At 38.0% G+C, this 16,857-nt stretch overlaps 1 protein-coding gene across 1 annotated transcript in view; it reads right to left on the reverse strand.

The window, feature by feature from the left end:
• ABCA6 (ATP binding cassette subfamily A member 6) overlaps positions 1–16,857 on the reverse strand; it is a 61,982-nt gene that overhangs the window by 12,264 nt on the left and 32,861 nt on the right. Inside the window, exons 18-27 of the mRNA XM_029927715.1 lie at positions 15,626–15,742; positions 14,401–14,584; positions 13,615–13,781; positions 11,250–11,383; positions 10,373–10,510; positions 7,675–7,782; positions 6,644–6,817; positions 6,320–6,433; positions 2,753–2,872; positions 1,092–1,169 (exon numbers count right to left, since the gene is read on the reverse strand). Of these exons, the coding sequence (XP_029783575.1) occupies positions 1,092–1,169; positions 2,753–2,872; positions 6,320–6,433; positions 6,644–6,817; positions 7,675–7,782; positions 10,373–10,510; positions 11,250–11,383; positions 13,615–13,781; positions 14,401–14,584; positions 15,626–15,742 (1,334 nt within the window). The remainder of the gene's footprint in view (positions 1–1,091; positions 1,170–2,752; positions 2,873–6,319; positions 6,434–6,643; positions 6,818–7,674; positions 7,783–10,372; positions 10,511–11,249; positions 11,384–13,614; positions 13,782–14,400; positions 14,585–15,625; positions 15,743–16,857) is intronic.

Genomic DNA, 16,857 nt, shown 5'->3' on the forward strand with positions numbered 1-16,857 from the left:
ATAAAATAAAACCTAAGTCTAATCATATTGCGTTACTTCAAACCCTCCAATGAGTCCTCAGTTACTCAAAGAAAAATTGGTCCTTGTAGAGACCCAGAATGCTCTGTGTAAACTTTTTCTGTTCATGTTGAACTTAACCCTGTGACCCCTGAGATCTTTTCTTGTACCATCCTTTCCTTGGTCACTCTGCCACAACCACACTAGCCTCCTGGCTTACTCTGGGACAAGCCAGGGTCCCTCATGCCCCTGTTACTGGAACTCTCTTCCCCAAGCTGTCCCTACAGCCTGCCATCTTGACCCACCTCTGACCTTTATTTCTCAATCAGGCCTTTCCTGACTACCCAGATGACACAATATATACTATTTATTTTAGTTTATTATCTCTCTCCTTCCACCAGAATATAAACTCCACAGAGGCAGGGACTTCTGTCCATTTTTGCTCCACTGTTTGGAAAAGTAGTGACACATTGCATTCAGAGACAGTAGCTTTCTTCAGCCTAAGCATACAAACAAAATCATCATTCTCTTTCATTTAAAAAAAATTTTTTTAATGCTTTATTTATTTTTGATACAGAAGAGACAGAGCATGAGAGGGGGAGGGTCAGAGAGAGAGGGAGACACAGCATCTGAAACAGACTCCAGGCTCTGAGCTAGCTGTCAGCACAGAGCCCGACACGGGGCTTGAACCCACGAACGTGAGATCTGACCTGAGCCGAAGTCGGAGGCTTAACCGACTGAGCCACCCAGGTGCCCCTCATTTTTATTTTTCAACTTTGCCCTTTTTATCTCTAATTCAAAGGATTTAAGGTATATTGAACCTGTGTTTCTTACAAGCTCTCTCAAATTTGGAGGTGGCATGAGCAGGATAAATAAACATGAAACATTAATTTTACATTAAATTCTGGGCCTACCCAGTCCACTCATGCACATAAAAACTAACTCATGATTTGGAATCATGTCTGATGATCTTATTCTATCTTTGACTATTTCAAAAGGGCTGTCAAAGTTGGTACCCATCAGATAAGACCAAGTGGTTATTATAGTAAATGATAACTATAAAAAAATAGGTAGAGGTAGAAAGACCTCCTTACTATTAGGCATACTAGAAGATCAACTGCACTCAGGTCAAAATAATGGTCTGGATTGTTTGAATGGTACGCATGGGATCTCTGCAAAGACAAAAAGAAAATGAGTGAAATGGAAACTCATCAGCTTTATGATTTGCGTTTAAATAGTATGGAATTCCTCAACCAACCAACCAACCAACCAACCAATCAAATGGTATTCAACATATTGCATATTTTCAATGCAAACATTAAGTTTGATTCCCCTGTGAGCATTGGTGACAAGTAATTCCCTGCAGAGAAGAGAGGGGAGCCCTCCTCAGGGCTGTCTCTCAGGGAGCAGGTGACCTATCTCTATCTGTTCCTCTTTTCCAATCTTTGTTGTGGTTTAATCTTTTGTTTAAACATTTGCTTCAAGTCTACTGAAAGCATCACAGAGAGGGGATCCTTGTGAAAAATAATAGGGATTGACAATATTTGCCCCAAATGCCCCTCAGGAGCCTTTTCTGGGCCCCCTTCCTACCCTAGTGGTGACTTTCCTGCCATAATAGTTAGCCACATCATGCGAGTCTTTCTTCATCAGTCAGTACATTCAGAAGTGGCTCATTCCTCCTAAATAACATATCACGGATCTAGGTTAGTGTGCTTCACTTAGCAGTTCTGCTTATATTTTGGGGGGAGGAATGCTTTAAACAAGGAATGAATTTCCAATTGAGAATTTTAAGCATTGCTCAATCAATGCAAAAGGGTTTTTGCAGACAGAAGGCTTCCAAGGGTCCCCAAGAACATAAGGGATCAGGGCAGCTTTTGCTATTTTCTTGGAAGTAACATCCCAGATGATGTGAGGCCCTAAAGAGCATGTTCCTGGCTGAGCTTTTCAGCCCATCTCATTGTACACTTCTTTCCATCTACTCCCACTTTCTCTAATACCTCCTGGTCTTTCCTGCTTCAGTGCCTTTGCCTCCCCGCACAGAACATGCTTACCTCCTGCCCTACTCTCCTGCTAATTAATTCTGACTCATTCTTCAGGATCCTGTTGAAGCATTGCTCCCCCCAGAAAAATCCCCTGACTCTCTAGATCATGTCAGCTGTGCTTTCTGTCTTGCCCTTGGCCCTTTGCCCTTCTCTTTTGGAACTTTTAATCCCTTTGCATTGACTTGTTTCACCAAGCGAATGGTGAAAAGATGCATTTTGCTATCTTGTTCATCAGGTGTCCCCAGTGACCAGCATAGGGTCTAACACAGAGTACTGGTTAATGTATATTTTTGGATGACTATATGGCATTGTATATGGTTTTATCCTCACAATGGATACGGAATACCTATTAAATAGGCAACATTTTTCAATCTGGCATTAGATTTGAATAGCATTTGACAATGCTTATGTTTTACAAAATGCATATGGCAAAGCTTCCTTGAGGTTAGTTTTTCAGGCCAGGAAATCCACTCATTTGAAGTATACAATTCAAGGATATTTGGTAAATTTACAGAGTTGGGAGAGCATCAGCACAATTCAACTTAATAACATTTCCATCACCCCCAAAAGATATCTCATATGCATTTGCTATCAATCCCCATTCCCAACTCAACCCCAGGAAACCACTAGCCTGCATTTTGTCTTTATGGAATTGGGGCATTTTAATAGGCTGCATATTCAAAATTAATGACATAATGGTTAATATTTCTTACCTCTCCCAAAAAAACTAGAAATTCACCCATGGAAGATGAGGGAACTAATATCATGCTGGAAATCAAGATAGGTAAGCTGAAGTAATTCATCAAAAGGATGTCAAACATGATGGATGAGGTCTACAAGGCAAGTTAAGATATACTGCACATCAGACATATATAGTCCATTGATATTTTGGAAAATATTTAAAATGTAAACGTTGTCATATATAACAGAATTTCTCCACATACAGATTTACCACATTCAAAGGGAGAAGGAAAGGGAAGGGTGTTTTTTTTAATGAGAATACATGTGACTGTTAGCTCCCCAACAGAAACATTTCACATAAAAATCTGGAGATTAAGGTGAAGATTTCCTGATAGTACATTAAAGTGCAATAAGACAATAAGATAAAGAGAGAAATCACTTTTTTATAGCTAAGGTAACAATATTGTGTGTGTATAAAAACCTGCATAGGATGAGAGGCCATATGGGTAGTTATTTAAAAAAAATTTTTTAATGTTTTATTTTAGAGGGAGAGAGAGAGAAAGAGAGTGTGAGCAGGGGAAAGGCAGAGAGAGTGGGAGACACAGAACCTGAAGCAGGCCCCAAGCTCTGAGCTGTCAGCACAGAGCCCGATGCAGGGCACAAACCCATGAAGTGCGAGATCATGAACCTGAGCCAAAGTCAGATGCTTAACTGCTGAGCCATTCAGGCGTCCCAGGTATTTTAACAAGTCCATGTGCCTCCTACCTAGACTAAAGCTTTCTCAATGTCATTCCCGCTCCATTTATTCCCCATTCCAAACAGATAGTCTTACTGAGATTGTACATTTTGATTACAATAGACTCATTTCCTTTTAAAATAGAGGTAAATATGAGATGGGAGATAAAGGTCATTTTTCATTGTTCTAAGAATCAGTTTCTTCATCCACAAGTGTGTATTGAGAACTGTATTGAACCTTTGCTGGATCTTATTAATGTAAGAATTATAATAAAATTAGTAAAATTTGTAGCTATTAAATTCACAATATTACACAAACCCCAGGCATTAAGAACTTAGCATGTATTGTTTGTTTTAATGCTCAAGAATGTGGTCATTCTTACTATCCCTTCCTTGTATGGGAAATCCAGGGTTCAGAGACCATAAATAACATCCTGAAGACCACACAGTTAATCAACACAGTTGGAATTCAAAACCCTATGTGTGTGTGATTCTTAAGTCTTTATATCACAAAACTATACTGTTTAGTGGGATGGTTACAAAAGGGAATGTTGTGTGATTACTCAGTGAATTTATAGTTCTGGAGAATGGATAATCTACATATAAAAACAATTAGGAAAAAAACTAAAGAGGTTGTACTCAAGTGTTCAGTAAGAGCACAATAAGCGTTTTAGAGACAAATCCAAAAAAATTTTACAACCACTACAACGTCTCTGTGAAGGTATTGCATGTTTGTTTATCTACGTTTATGTGTTTCTCCTGTCTCAGTTTCCATGAGGTCACACTTGTCTAACTTTCCCCCATCTCCATAGTTTTGATAACTATAAGTCCATTCAGCTAATGCCTCTTATTTTACCAGGCCTTCATGTTTCTGCTTTTAGGGGTTGTTTCTTCCTCTTCTCTCATCCACTGGAACAAGAGAGGGTTACAAACTGCATCAAAGGAAATATGCTAAGACTCAGTGCGCTAAGAAGATATGGTACCCTCCATCATGGGCTGATGGGTGCCTCCTTATTAGACAAGGACCTAAGACACCCATGAAGTACCATACCCTGTGGGCTATGAGAATCCAATGGACTCTAGAAATAAATTAACAGCTGACTCTGGCTTCACTCAATGATGGAGAGACTTTGCCTACACTATCCTTCCAAATATACCCAAGATCACAACAGGACAGCTGCACTGACCAGCATCCAATACATTTTTATATATGATCTGTGAGTGATAACAAATGACCTTAGTGCTAAGACTAGCATGGTTTAAATGGATACTAACTGCATGATGAAAGATCAGTTCTTACAGGACATATAGCCTCAACATATATTTCAAATAAAATGATTAGTTCTTTCACTAGGCACAAAGTTGTGCCTCAAGTTGCAAACAGCTTGAGGGCTCTGTGAAGATGAATGGTAAGCTGTAAATCAAAGAGTCACACTAAAATCAAGATGCTGATCAAAGCAAACTTTAAATTAGTATTGTCAACCATGCTACTACCTCATATCTTGTGACATGAGGAATGACATGATGTTTGAGACTTCAATTTTATTGTTGAGTCATCACTAATTTTTGAGTGACCTTAAACATGTTACTCATTTCCCCCCTCTATAAAATGAGTGAAATTATACCAGATAATGAATTTTTTTCAATTCTGACATCCCATTATTTCATAAGCATGTAGCTTCTTTTCACTGACAGAAAAATAAAATAGACAAATACCCTGAAATAGGTGAATATGAAAAAGGAAAAGGGAAAATAATCAGAAATTATAAACATGTATGATACTGGAACACTAGAGTACATACATATTTTTTACATTTGGAACAAAGAAATCTTTATTTTCCAAAATCTACTTTGCCTCTGCAATACTGCCTCACCTTCTTTTAATCTATAATAATTCAGAAATAGTAGGCAGCAAAGGAAAAAGCCATCCAAACATATATAAATGTATTTCTATCTGAAGTACAGTGTCTAGGGTTGCATGTTCAATGACCTGCTGGAACCCTTTATTGACTAGTTTGTTCATATCACAGTGAGGACATCTCAATCATCATATTACTCTACAAACCTCATAGGACACGTGATTTGCATTAGTATGACTTTTCTTAGAATCAGCAAAGTCAAATTTCTTTATTTGTTCATTTATTCACTTGCAGCTGAAAAATTATGCCAGAGGAATTTCTCTGATAATGAGGATTCTATTTTGCCTTCTACCACGTTTTGAAGGAAATGTACTTTCATGAGATTTTCATTTGCATTTTCCCTGCTCGCTAAGCCAAGCAGTGAGGGCTGTTGTTCTTGAAGATTCTGGTGTATTAAGTCTGGAAAGCCTTCATATTCGGTTGAACTGATACACTTTGAAATCCTAGACCTTGGCTGCCAAAATTCTGTCCAAGTTCTCAGCAATCCTGGGCTTTCAGTAATTTTTCATTCATATTTACCAGTAAGTTCTCTGGCATAGATAGGTAGAAAAACATCTTCAATTTCTGAAATTATTAGCATCTGAGCTTAAGAGAGACTTTCTTCAAGACTGTAGAAATGGACTGCACTGTCAAATGTTACAAAGCCATTTTTTGTTCTGATGCTACCAAGAAGCCCTTGTATTCGGAAGAATCCATAAACTCAATAGCAGCATCTTCTACTTCAGGTCTTCTTAAGCTTCTCCAGAAACCATAGTCAAAGGGTTTGTGTGAGTTCCTTGGGAGTGTCACTGACTCAGAAGCATGTAACATCTCCTCTCCTTTCTATAGTGTAATTGAAACGTGTTACCTTTTCCCATTTCTCAAGGCAAAGGTGACTATATTTAATGTCATGCTGGAAGTTTAAAAAATAACTCTCTCTCTCGATAGACTTGAATATGTACTTACCATAAAGAAGCAAAATGACCAAAGGCCACTATTTTTTCTCCTCTTGCGAAAAACAAATGATATCACATATGTCAAGAAGACCAGCGAAGCTGCGTATCCAAGTGTAAACACAGCCTGAAGAGAATACAAATAATATCAGAATCAGACACTGCAGTACTGAGGGAAACATTAAATCACAGATATTTTTAAACGTCTTATTGCACACGCACTCTGAACTTTGTTTTGGTTTTAGTTGATGACAAAATGAAAATGCATATGTCTTGCTCATAGAAAATATCAAAAGTTATAATTTATAAGATATTGTCTGTATAGTGTATTACTTACCAAAGCAAACACAATTAGACTTGTGATATAAATTTCCATTATGTTTGCTATGTAGAAAATTAAAAACATTGAGAGGAGAAGGAAAACGAAGAGGCTAATATCCACCAGTGCCTGCCCACACCAGTAGGCAGAAGGGTAGAGGCCTGAGATCCACAGCTGGGACTTAGTTCTCCTCTGATGAGAAAACAGGAGACATATAGATTCAGTTGAAATCAACAACTTGTAGAACTTCTCATAATTTAATTATGCACATGCTATTTAGAACCTGAAGTCTAAAGAGCCATAATGGTGGCCATAGTGAAAATATATTTGATTTTATAGGTTTGATTCCCACTTTAACACATGCCTAATGAACAGTAAAGCAGACCTCATAATGATCAAGGCATAGGCCTCCTTCAAGAGAGATATTGCTCTGTGACCTGAAGGACAATAAAGTATCCGTTACCTAAGTACGTTCTGGGAGTTACAGGCTCAGAATAGGGATGGTGATTCAAAGTTCATCTCCTGGCCCATTGGATAAATCTGATTTAATTGTTTTGCTTTGGATCACAGACACAGACAAATACAAACACAACCACAAATTTTATCTTTGTAAAATATAAAGTTGAATGCAACTCAGGACCCACTTCAGGGTGTACACCAAAAAGGACTGAAGGCAAGGTCTCAAAGAGAGAGCTGTGTCTATCACAGTAGAAAGGGGAGTTAAGTCTTCAATCTGGTCCTCAGTGTGAATATCAATAATTTGTTCCTTTTCCTTGCGAAATAATGCAGTCAGAAGTTGCATAAGAGTCCCCTTTGTAAGTTTAAATTAATTTGAGTCCCTGTAAAATTATTGCATTTTTCCTGCAATTTTGAAGTAAAAGATAGTGTTTTCTCAAGTAAAGTTTCTGACTTGATAGAAATAATGCTTAACTATACTATCTAAATTAAACAGTTTTTTTCCCACAGGGAAACATTGTGAACACACAGCTTTTAAAACACAATTATTGAAGTCCCTGCGGTTTTTCTTCCCTCCCATCCTCTTCCCTTACTTTGTAATCGCTGACACTGCTCATGGAGATGTAAGGGGACATGCTGCATACCACCCAAAGTAAGAACATTGAACCATCTGGCAGCCCAATCCAGAAGAAGATGTAATTCTGCAAATATAGAAAAGGTACTTTAAACTTGTGAATATTTTTTAAAATGAAACAAACACTAATTATCATACAGAAAATGCTTTCTGAAGTCTTGAAAAATTGAAATAAAAGCAAAAGCCTAATTAAGCAACATCTATGCATGAAGGTGCGAGGGGAAATGATTTCTGATCATTGAACATGAGGCTTCAACTTCTAGAAGAAAGCCAGAAGCAGAATATAACTCAGGCCCCAGGGTGTACATCAAAAAGAATGAGAGCAGGGGCTCAAAGAGAGATGTGCCCACACATATTCATAGCAGCATTATTCATAATAGCCAAGAGGTGGAAGTAACCCAAATGTCCATCCAACAGATACAGGAATAAACACAACATGATACATACACACAGAGGAGTATTATTCAACCTTTAAAAAGAAGGAAATACTGTCACATGTCACAACATGAATGAATTTTGAGGACATTAAGAGAAATAAGCCAGTCACAAAAAACTAAATACTACAGGATTGTCCTTACATGAGGTATCAAAAGTAGTTAAATTAATAGAAACAGGAAGAATGATGATTACCAGGGCCAGGGGGAAGGGGATAATGGGCTGTTCTTGTTTGATGGGTATGAAGTTTTAGTACTGCAAGACAAAGAAGTTCTGGAGGTCTGTTTCACAATAATGTGAATGTGCTTAACACTACTGACCTAGGAACTTAAAAATGGCTACGATGATGGGCTTTATGCTGTGTGGTTTGGCCACAATACAAAAAATAATAATTTGGGAATTATGATGTTGGCAAAACAGACTTTTCAGGCCTGAGTAGCGTGTCTTTGTCAGCAACCCCAGTGATGGATGAGTGAAGACATCAGCATCCAGTTAGATGTGTTCTGCAGCAAAGACCTTTATGCCACCAAGCCAGCAGGCCAGGAGATGAACTTTGAATCACCATCCCCAAATCAGGTTGGGCCTGTGCTCATTCAGTCAGGGGACAGGACTGCCTCTTGGATATAATGACAGTTCAGCAGTGCAGCCAGCCATCTCAAAGCAATTCTACCATTCTGAAGCTTTACTTAAGGCTTTAGAAGCTACATCTATACATTCAAATATTTTACCAGGTGGGAAAATGCATTACTGGTTTCATAAGAATGGTGGAAAGAAAGGTGTGTGCCACTGGGGCTGCCTAAGAGAGGGACCATGGGGCTGTGTTCATTTTGATCCTGAATAAACAAGTAATGACATTTGAACACCGAAAGACCAAGAGGGGATAACATCTATCTCTTTCTACTGCCAGTTGATTCTACTTTTTGGAGTGTTCCCTTCAGACAACCCTACTCTTGCAGTTAATGGTTCTTGCAGTTAATGGTAGCTTCACCTCCTAGATGTGTATGTCCATCGCTGACCTCTTAAGTATATTCTGTCCATCTGCTTTTGCATGTACCCCCAGAACCACCAATGCAGTGAAGCCAAAACTGAATTCAACCCCTTTGTTACAGAATGGACTTCCTCTTTTGATGGCTCCATTTTGTTTTTGAGAGAGAGGGAGAGAGGGAGAGAGAGCAAAAGCAGGGGGGTAGGCAGTGGCAGAGACAGAGGGACAGAGAGCATTTCAAGCAGGCTCCACACCCAGAGTGCAGAGTGCGACTTGGGGCTCAATCTTACAACTGTGAGATCATGCCTTGAGCTGAAGTCAAGAGTCAGATGCTTAACCAATTGATTGATGGTTCCATTTCTAATCCTGTTTTTTTTTTTTTTTGTGCTTCCAATCTCCTGCTTAGAAATAGTTTGGGTCAGCTCTAAGGGATCCCTCTTGAGTATTAAGATCTAACCAGAAAACCATTACCACCTTCAGCACTTAGAAAGAAAATAATCGTGCAGTGGTCACATGGGTGGAAAGAGCAGAGAAGCCAACAAGGAGGATGAAGCCAAAAGACACTGTCACTCCTGGGCTGGAGGGACAAAGGAAGGAAGTAATGTGACTAGAGACCGGACCCCAGGCTGCAGTGCCCTCTTGCTCTCCTGGCTCCCATATTGCTTCCTATTGTCTAGATCCAGGCTATAGCCAGCTGAAAAGAAACTGTGGACATGCCGCCTGTGTAAGTCAGATGCCCCTGCAATGCAGAGCAACTACGGGTAGACGAAGGAATTAATCAGGAGGCAGAGAGCCCAAGAACTAGCTATTTCTCCTTCAGATCAATCTACCGTTCATGTAGTCAGTGAGGGTCCACCAACAAATTATATAAGATTTGCAAGATTCTAAAGCTGTTTTACAAGTGTTCTTGATTTCCAATTCAGTGCACACACACACACACACACACACACACACCCTCACTCACACTCTCTCCAATACACTTCTGCAGTGAAATCTGTATCTTTGCAGGAGATTCTCTAGAAGACTGTGACATAGTATTGAAAAATATTCCCCCCATGAGCACTCTCTGATAACACCAAGAAAAAAAAATCATATTTTGTTAGATATAATGGTTAAATTTTTAGACAAAAAAATTTAGGATTAACAATCAATTATGAATATTTAAAAGCTAAAGAGGGAACACATTGGTTGCTTGCCAAATTCCTAATTGTTTAGAATGAGCAAATCCAATACTTACAAAGGGATATGGACTTCTCTCAATTCGAATATTTTGTGTAGAATTAAACATTTGAAGTAGTCCATTGCTAATAATATTCACAAGAATAGGATAACAGTGCAGCCTCAAGGTATTGCACACAACTGAAAATCTATAATCCTTTGAATAAATCAAAGACAAAGTAATGTTAATTCTAAATCACTAAAGAAGAACAAACATGTTTTTATATTAGTATTCTCAATACGGTTGACCTTGGGACGATATGGCTTTGACCTATGCAGTTCACTTATGCGAGAATTTTTTTTCGATAAATATACTACAGTAATGTAAGTGTATTTTCTCTCCCTTATGATTTTTCTCAATAACATTGTCTTTTCTCTAACTTACCTTATTGCAAGAATACAGTATATAATTCATATAACACATGAAGTATGTGCTTATCAACTGTTTATGTAATCAGTAAGGTTCTGGTCAATGGTAGGTTCTAAGGAGATATATTTTCAGGGAGTTAAAAGTTATCCATGGATTGTGCAGGGGTTTGGTGCCCCTAACACCCATGTTGTTTAAGGCTCAACTGTACATAGTTAGCCATTGAATAGGATTTCTTAAAGTCATGGTTGGTAATTATAAGGTCTAATATTTTATTGTCTGAAGAATGAAATTACATTTAGCTACTTTACAACATAGACATCATCTAATTCCAAAGTTAAGACAGAAAATGTTTTATGAAAACTTACTTATGTTTCACAGTTTATTCAGTAATGATCCCCAAATGCTTTTAAATCAAGCTGCAGTGTATGAGCGGGGCTGACCATTTTTAAAACAGTTAAAAATGTAACACTTGGGTTTTTTTCTTTTTTTCAGGAAAGTAAAAGCAAGAGGCAAGAGGTAAACATACCTTTTGTTTGCCAGAAACTATGATAGCTCCATTGTATGACAGGTCATCAGTGCCATTTCTGTTTGCAAAGTCATCTATTTCCAAAAGTATATTTTGATGCTTCAGTGACTGTATAAAATCTTCAATATTTGATTCTAGTATGAAATAAATAACAGGAGGCCACGGAAGACAAGAACATATATATCAAATCTTTAAACCACAATACAATTTAAAATCAATATTTATACACTATTATGTAAAGGCCTGTCTCTTTGGGCATCACAATAATATTAGTACATTCTACCATCTCCTATTTATCAAATCTTGTGTGTGATGAGTTAGCTTTATAATTGTTTTTAGAGAAAGTTAGCATGTAACTATTAAAACAAGATAATTCTATTTTATGACTCTTGGCTACAAAAAAAACATTTGAACTCAATAATTTGTAAATATACAATAATTTTATTTACTTCAGATAAGCCAGTATAAAATAGCCAATAACAATACTTACCTCTCTGCCTTATTCTTCAGAAAAACAGAAAAGTAAATATATATATTTGTGTGTTAACACAACATATATTTTACATACATATCTATTACCTATATATAATATATATTTTAGGAGCATATATTATATTTTAAAATATGTAAGCTAATATATATTTAATATAACATAATAATATATAAATTAATATATATTATATGATATACGTATTAAATATAAAAATATGTTAATATATTTTAAACATATGCATACATATAATATATATATGTATTTTGTTGTAAGAAATGAAAAGAGAGCCCCACCAGACCAAAGTTTTTGATATGCCCCTAAAGAAGAAAGATTTGTTTGACAGAGAAAAACCCACAACCCATTTCCACTATAAAGGAAACATCAGTTTCCAGGATACCAAAACTCAGAGTGGACAAACTCAAGGGGGTGAAGTGGGCTCTGAAGCCACAGTCACGCTCATTAACTGGCCAACCCCACCTGAAACAAGGTGCCCACAGTCCTCTCCCCATGTCCCACACAGAGCAGCTGTCCCCAGTAGACAAGTCCCCAGATTTACTTGTTAAGAGATACTGTTTGGAGAAAAACACCAGGGCAAGATCGAAAGGAACGTCAGACAATTAAAAGGACAGGATGGCATAGAAAAAGAAAAAGGGAGGACTCTCAATTTTTGCTCATTTGGACTTTGAAATGGAGTTCATACTGGGACTCAGAAGGGGTTCTGGGATCAGAAAAACAGGGTCAAGCCCCAGATGAATTAGGATTCCCACCAGGTGGGGAAGGGACGTATACACAGAAAATAAGCTTTTCATGGATCCAGAGGCACCATGCTTTACACCCCACTTCCACAGTCACCTAAGGAAGGAAATGGTTACCACATTCACTTAGGTAAACAGGGATTCTTTGATTTAAAGATGAACAACTTACTAAGAATCATCATATTCTGAAAAAGAGGAGCAAGATGGCATAGAAGCCCCAAACTTAAATCACAAAATACCTCATAACTCAGTAGGAAGAAAAATAAAACAAGTTAATCCAAGTATATAGTTCAGAGAACAACTGGTGAGGAAACTGTACACATGAAACAATAATAGGCTGAAGAATAAAAATGAGCAGGATGAAAGTAATAGCTGAAAATTTCTAGATCTTAGAAATAAAACATACAAATAGGAAGACTTCCTATTTTAAGGTAGCAGAGTGAATAAAATTTACTTTCTAAAACCCAAATAGAAAAGAAGAATGAGAAACAGAAATTGAAAGGCAACCTTTGTTTAAAAAGGAGAATCTCTAACCCCAGGTCGCAGACATATATGAATATTGGAATGGTCTGGGTTACTCATGGAGAGAGGACTCTTATGTTGCCCCCCCCCAATATAGATATATGTTTGACATCTTAGGCAGAAACAAAAATTTCCTCAAAGTTAAATAAGAGGTTAGATGGAATCAATTGCCCATAGTTTAGAATAACAAGAGAATGGGTACCAGAGTGTGTCTTGAGGAATCTTCCTAGATCCTACTGGAGGGGCATAAGGTATAAAAATGTATTCTTTTCATGTCATTCAGTGTGTATAATATTTATGAAACAGGTTTGGCTGCTGTAACAAAGAGATCTCAAATAGAGTGGTTCAGTCAATACAGAAGTTTATTTCCCTCTCACATAATAGCTTGGGCGGTCGGGGAGATAAGTGAACCAGTGACACACATTCCTTCTGTCTTACCCCACCATCACTCGCGTCTACAAAGTCAGAGCATATGCATAGTTCCTCAGCTGTTTTCTATAAACGAAGCCTAAACACACATCTTATTTTCTTACGATTTCCCCCCTGTCCATAAAAATACCTCCGTTCTAGATTAAAGTCTTATTTTTCTCTTCACCTGTGTTATTGATGATCAATAAGCTGGTACGAGGGTCTTCAGGGGGCTGTCCAGGAGAGAGGAAATACAGCTCAGGTTTAAATTCCCAATCGCTCTTTTGATATAATACAGCAAAAAGTATATTTTCCATAACCAGAGGGAACACTGCAATCCCAAACACCAAGAGTCTACCAATAAAGAAAAAATAACCATGTATCTGTAGCAATTTCATTTGCTGTCAGACATTTCACAAGTATTTGTTGGGTACTATGGCAGCCATGATGATGGGCGCTAAAATTTTGAAAGTCAGACCTTAGCACGTTACACGGTACTAAAAGGTGTTGCTGTATAAACACCAGGCTATCAAACCATAAAAACTAAACAGACCAATGGATTAGCCCAATCAATCAAGCTGCCATACAGGCATTTCTACCACTGTCAGTTAAGTGAAATATTGTATTTATCTGTTTTCTGGCAAGAATGTTGGGTACCATGCTCTATTTAAAAAATATTTTTTAATGTTTATTTATTTTTGAGAGACAGAGACACAGAGCCCTGGCAGGGGAAGGGCAGAGAGAGAAGGACACACAGAATCTGAAGCAGGCTGCAGGCTCCAGGCTCTGAGCTGTCAGCACAGAGCCCGATGCAGGGCTCGAACCCATGAACTGCAAGATCATGACCCGAGTGAAGCCGGCTGCTTAACCGACTGAGCCACCCAGGTGCCCCCTATGCTCTAGTTTTAAACTCACTTCTGGTTCAACCCTCTCTTGAAACTCACTAACAAAACCGCGGTATTCTCATACTCACAAGGTCAAAAGCTCTTTCTTTCCATGTTTTAACTTTAAGAAACGGAGCCGTGCTATCGCACAGATCTGCATTTTCCAGAGGCCCAAGTCACTCATATCCTTCTGCATTTCAGGGAGAGAAGACCAAGCTGGCTCTGTGTCATGTAGACTTTCTGTGTCTTTTATCATCTCTGCTTGTTCAAAATCTACACACACATGCACACACACACACACAAACACACACAAACACGTTATTAATGCCATCCTTGGGCAGCACAGTTTTTCTTTTTAGTAACAATTAAAAATTGTTTTACAATAGTTACAAAGGAAACGATGTAAGAAACAAATTATATTTGTGACATCCACATTCAGTAAAGTCAGTGACAAAATATAACTAAATTCATGCCCAAAAAAGCATTCAGTAAAGGGTGACCTCATTATGCCTAGTCTTTGAAAAGGCATAGAGAGTTCCATACTGTAACAATATTCTGAAGGATATCAAGAAATATTCTCTATAGAAAGAGCCAATCATTGATGCCTATGTGTTGGCTATTAAGCTGTCGATAATTCTGAAATGTAGGTGAAAGATTACCAGCTTTGAAACCACCAGACCTGTACCTGATTCTCAAACAAATGACTTACAAGTGGCATTATTTGGGACCAATCATTTAAGTGCTCTTAGGTCTAGTTCTCTCCTATGTAAAATGGTACCAATGGCATTTTTTTTTTGGAAAGGTTATTGTAGAAAGGTAATGCACTATATCCACAGATTGATTTGATTTCTGGCATAGCATCTCCATAAATGACTGCTTTTATTATATCCCCCACTAACATACGTAGGAGATGATCCTAACATTTTCCCCATTTAGACTTTAATAGAATTCTGTACATGATCGAGCTAAGAACCATTTTTGTGAGACATCTGCTCAGACTTCATGACCTTGGTTAAGACACTTTCACATCCTCAAAATATCCAAGGAGCAGTGAGGATCTGGGAGATAGGGGAAAACCACTGACATAGGAAGCAAGTGGTCTGCAAAGGAGAATTTCATATATTCCAAGAATGGATATGTGTTCAGTCCTAGTAATGATGTTAGAAAACAATGACAACATTTCCCAAACAGAAGAGTCAAATTTGGAATTATTCACATTCTTTAGTGTAAATCATGCATAAGACATTATAAAATACCAAATTAATACATGATTATTTGGAAACTGATTTTCTGTTATATATATAATGAATTTACCTTGTTCGATAGTTGATTTTCCTTCTAGTTTCATGAAGACATCACTCAGAGTGGATGTGGAAATGTCATAACTCATCACACCCTGGACAGAACACTTCTCAAGATCACTGAAAAGGTCTAAGGTAACAGATGGGAATAGATATATTTTAAATACCATATTGATAACAAAACCCAGTAAACTATCGCTTATTTCAGAGATGGTCCAGAATTTTGTTCAGAAACTATGTTTTTGAAATATCACAGTAAGCAAAAGCAACATTTTATTAGAATGCTCTTCCTCTCTGACATGAATATGTCAGAACTTTCTCCTCTCCCCTCAAACCATCCATACTCTACCTTCTATTCTCAGCTCATGAAATCCCAGGACACTTCTTGAAGAAATATGAGCAATCAGAAAGAACATCATCTTTTCACCTCTACACAACATATCAATGTGTATTTCTACCTGTACTCTGGGTCTTCGTTCTGTATGGGTGGATGTTGGGGCCCAGTAGGCAATAATAACCCTCAAGCAATATTTGGCCTCTTGGACCGCACATGTGGCTTCTGTTTATCCTATGATTTTCTTATTACTTTGCAAAGAGGCATATACTTTTAGGCTTTAAATCAACTTGGGTCAGTCAGTGATCTGCCCTTACTTTATTTTCTGGCTCTTTGTCTGCTGTTGGGAGTGAACATAATCCTCTCCCAAAAGATTTGCTTAAGGATAAGCATCCCACCCTTGAATAACTAATGAAGGGCCTTAAGGAATGTATGTCTCCTCATAGAATTCTTCAGGCTCATCATACGTTTAAAACCAGACTATTATTAGGGGATTCTTCTTTTTGCAATGACTTAAACCTGTTACTTACTGAGAAGAATAACCTTCCCTGGAGCATGTCTTTACTTCAGGGACCTTGAACTATGTAATCCTTAAAGAAATGATGTAATCACCCATGGTATATAAGACCCTGGCTATCTTAATAAACCACCATCCATGCTGTCTGTCTCGTCTGTCTTGTCTGTCTTGTCCGTCTTCTTTTCTAGAGATATTTTCACTGACACCAACCCCCTACTCGGGACCTTTCGACTGCGGTGGGTGGGTTGGTCCCCCGCAGGTGGAAGACTTATAACTGTTCCCACCAAAGGCTACCTCTTTGACTTGTGTTCCAAATCCCATCCCATTCAGGCATCTTGAAGACTTCCTAAAGTAATCCCCTCCCCTTCTCTGGCCTGTATCATCAATTTCTCCT

This window comes from Suricata suricatta, chromosome 17 (genome assembly GCF_006229205.1).
Source record: "Suricata suricatta isolate VVHF042 chromosome 17, meerkat_22Aug2017_6uvM2_HiC, whole genome shotgun sequence".
NCBI classification, from domain to species: Eukaryota; Metazoa; Chordata; class Mammalia; order Carnivora; family Herpestidae; genus Suricata; species Suricata suricatta.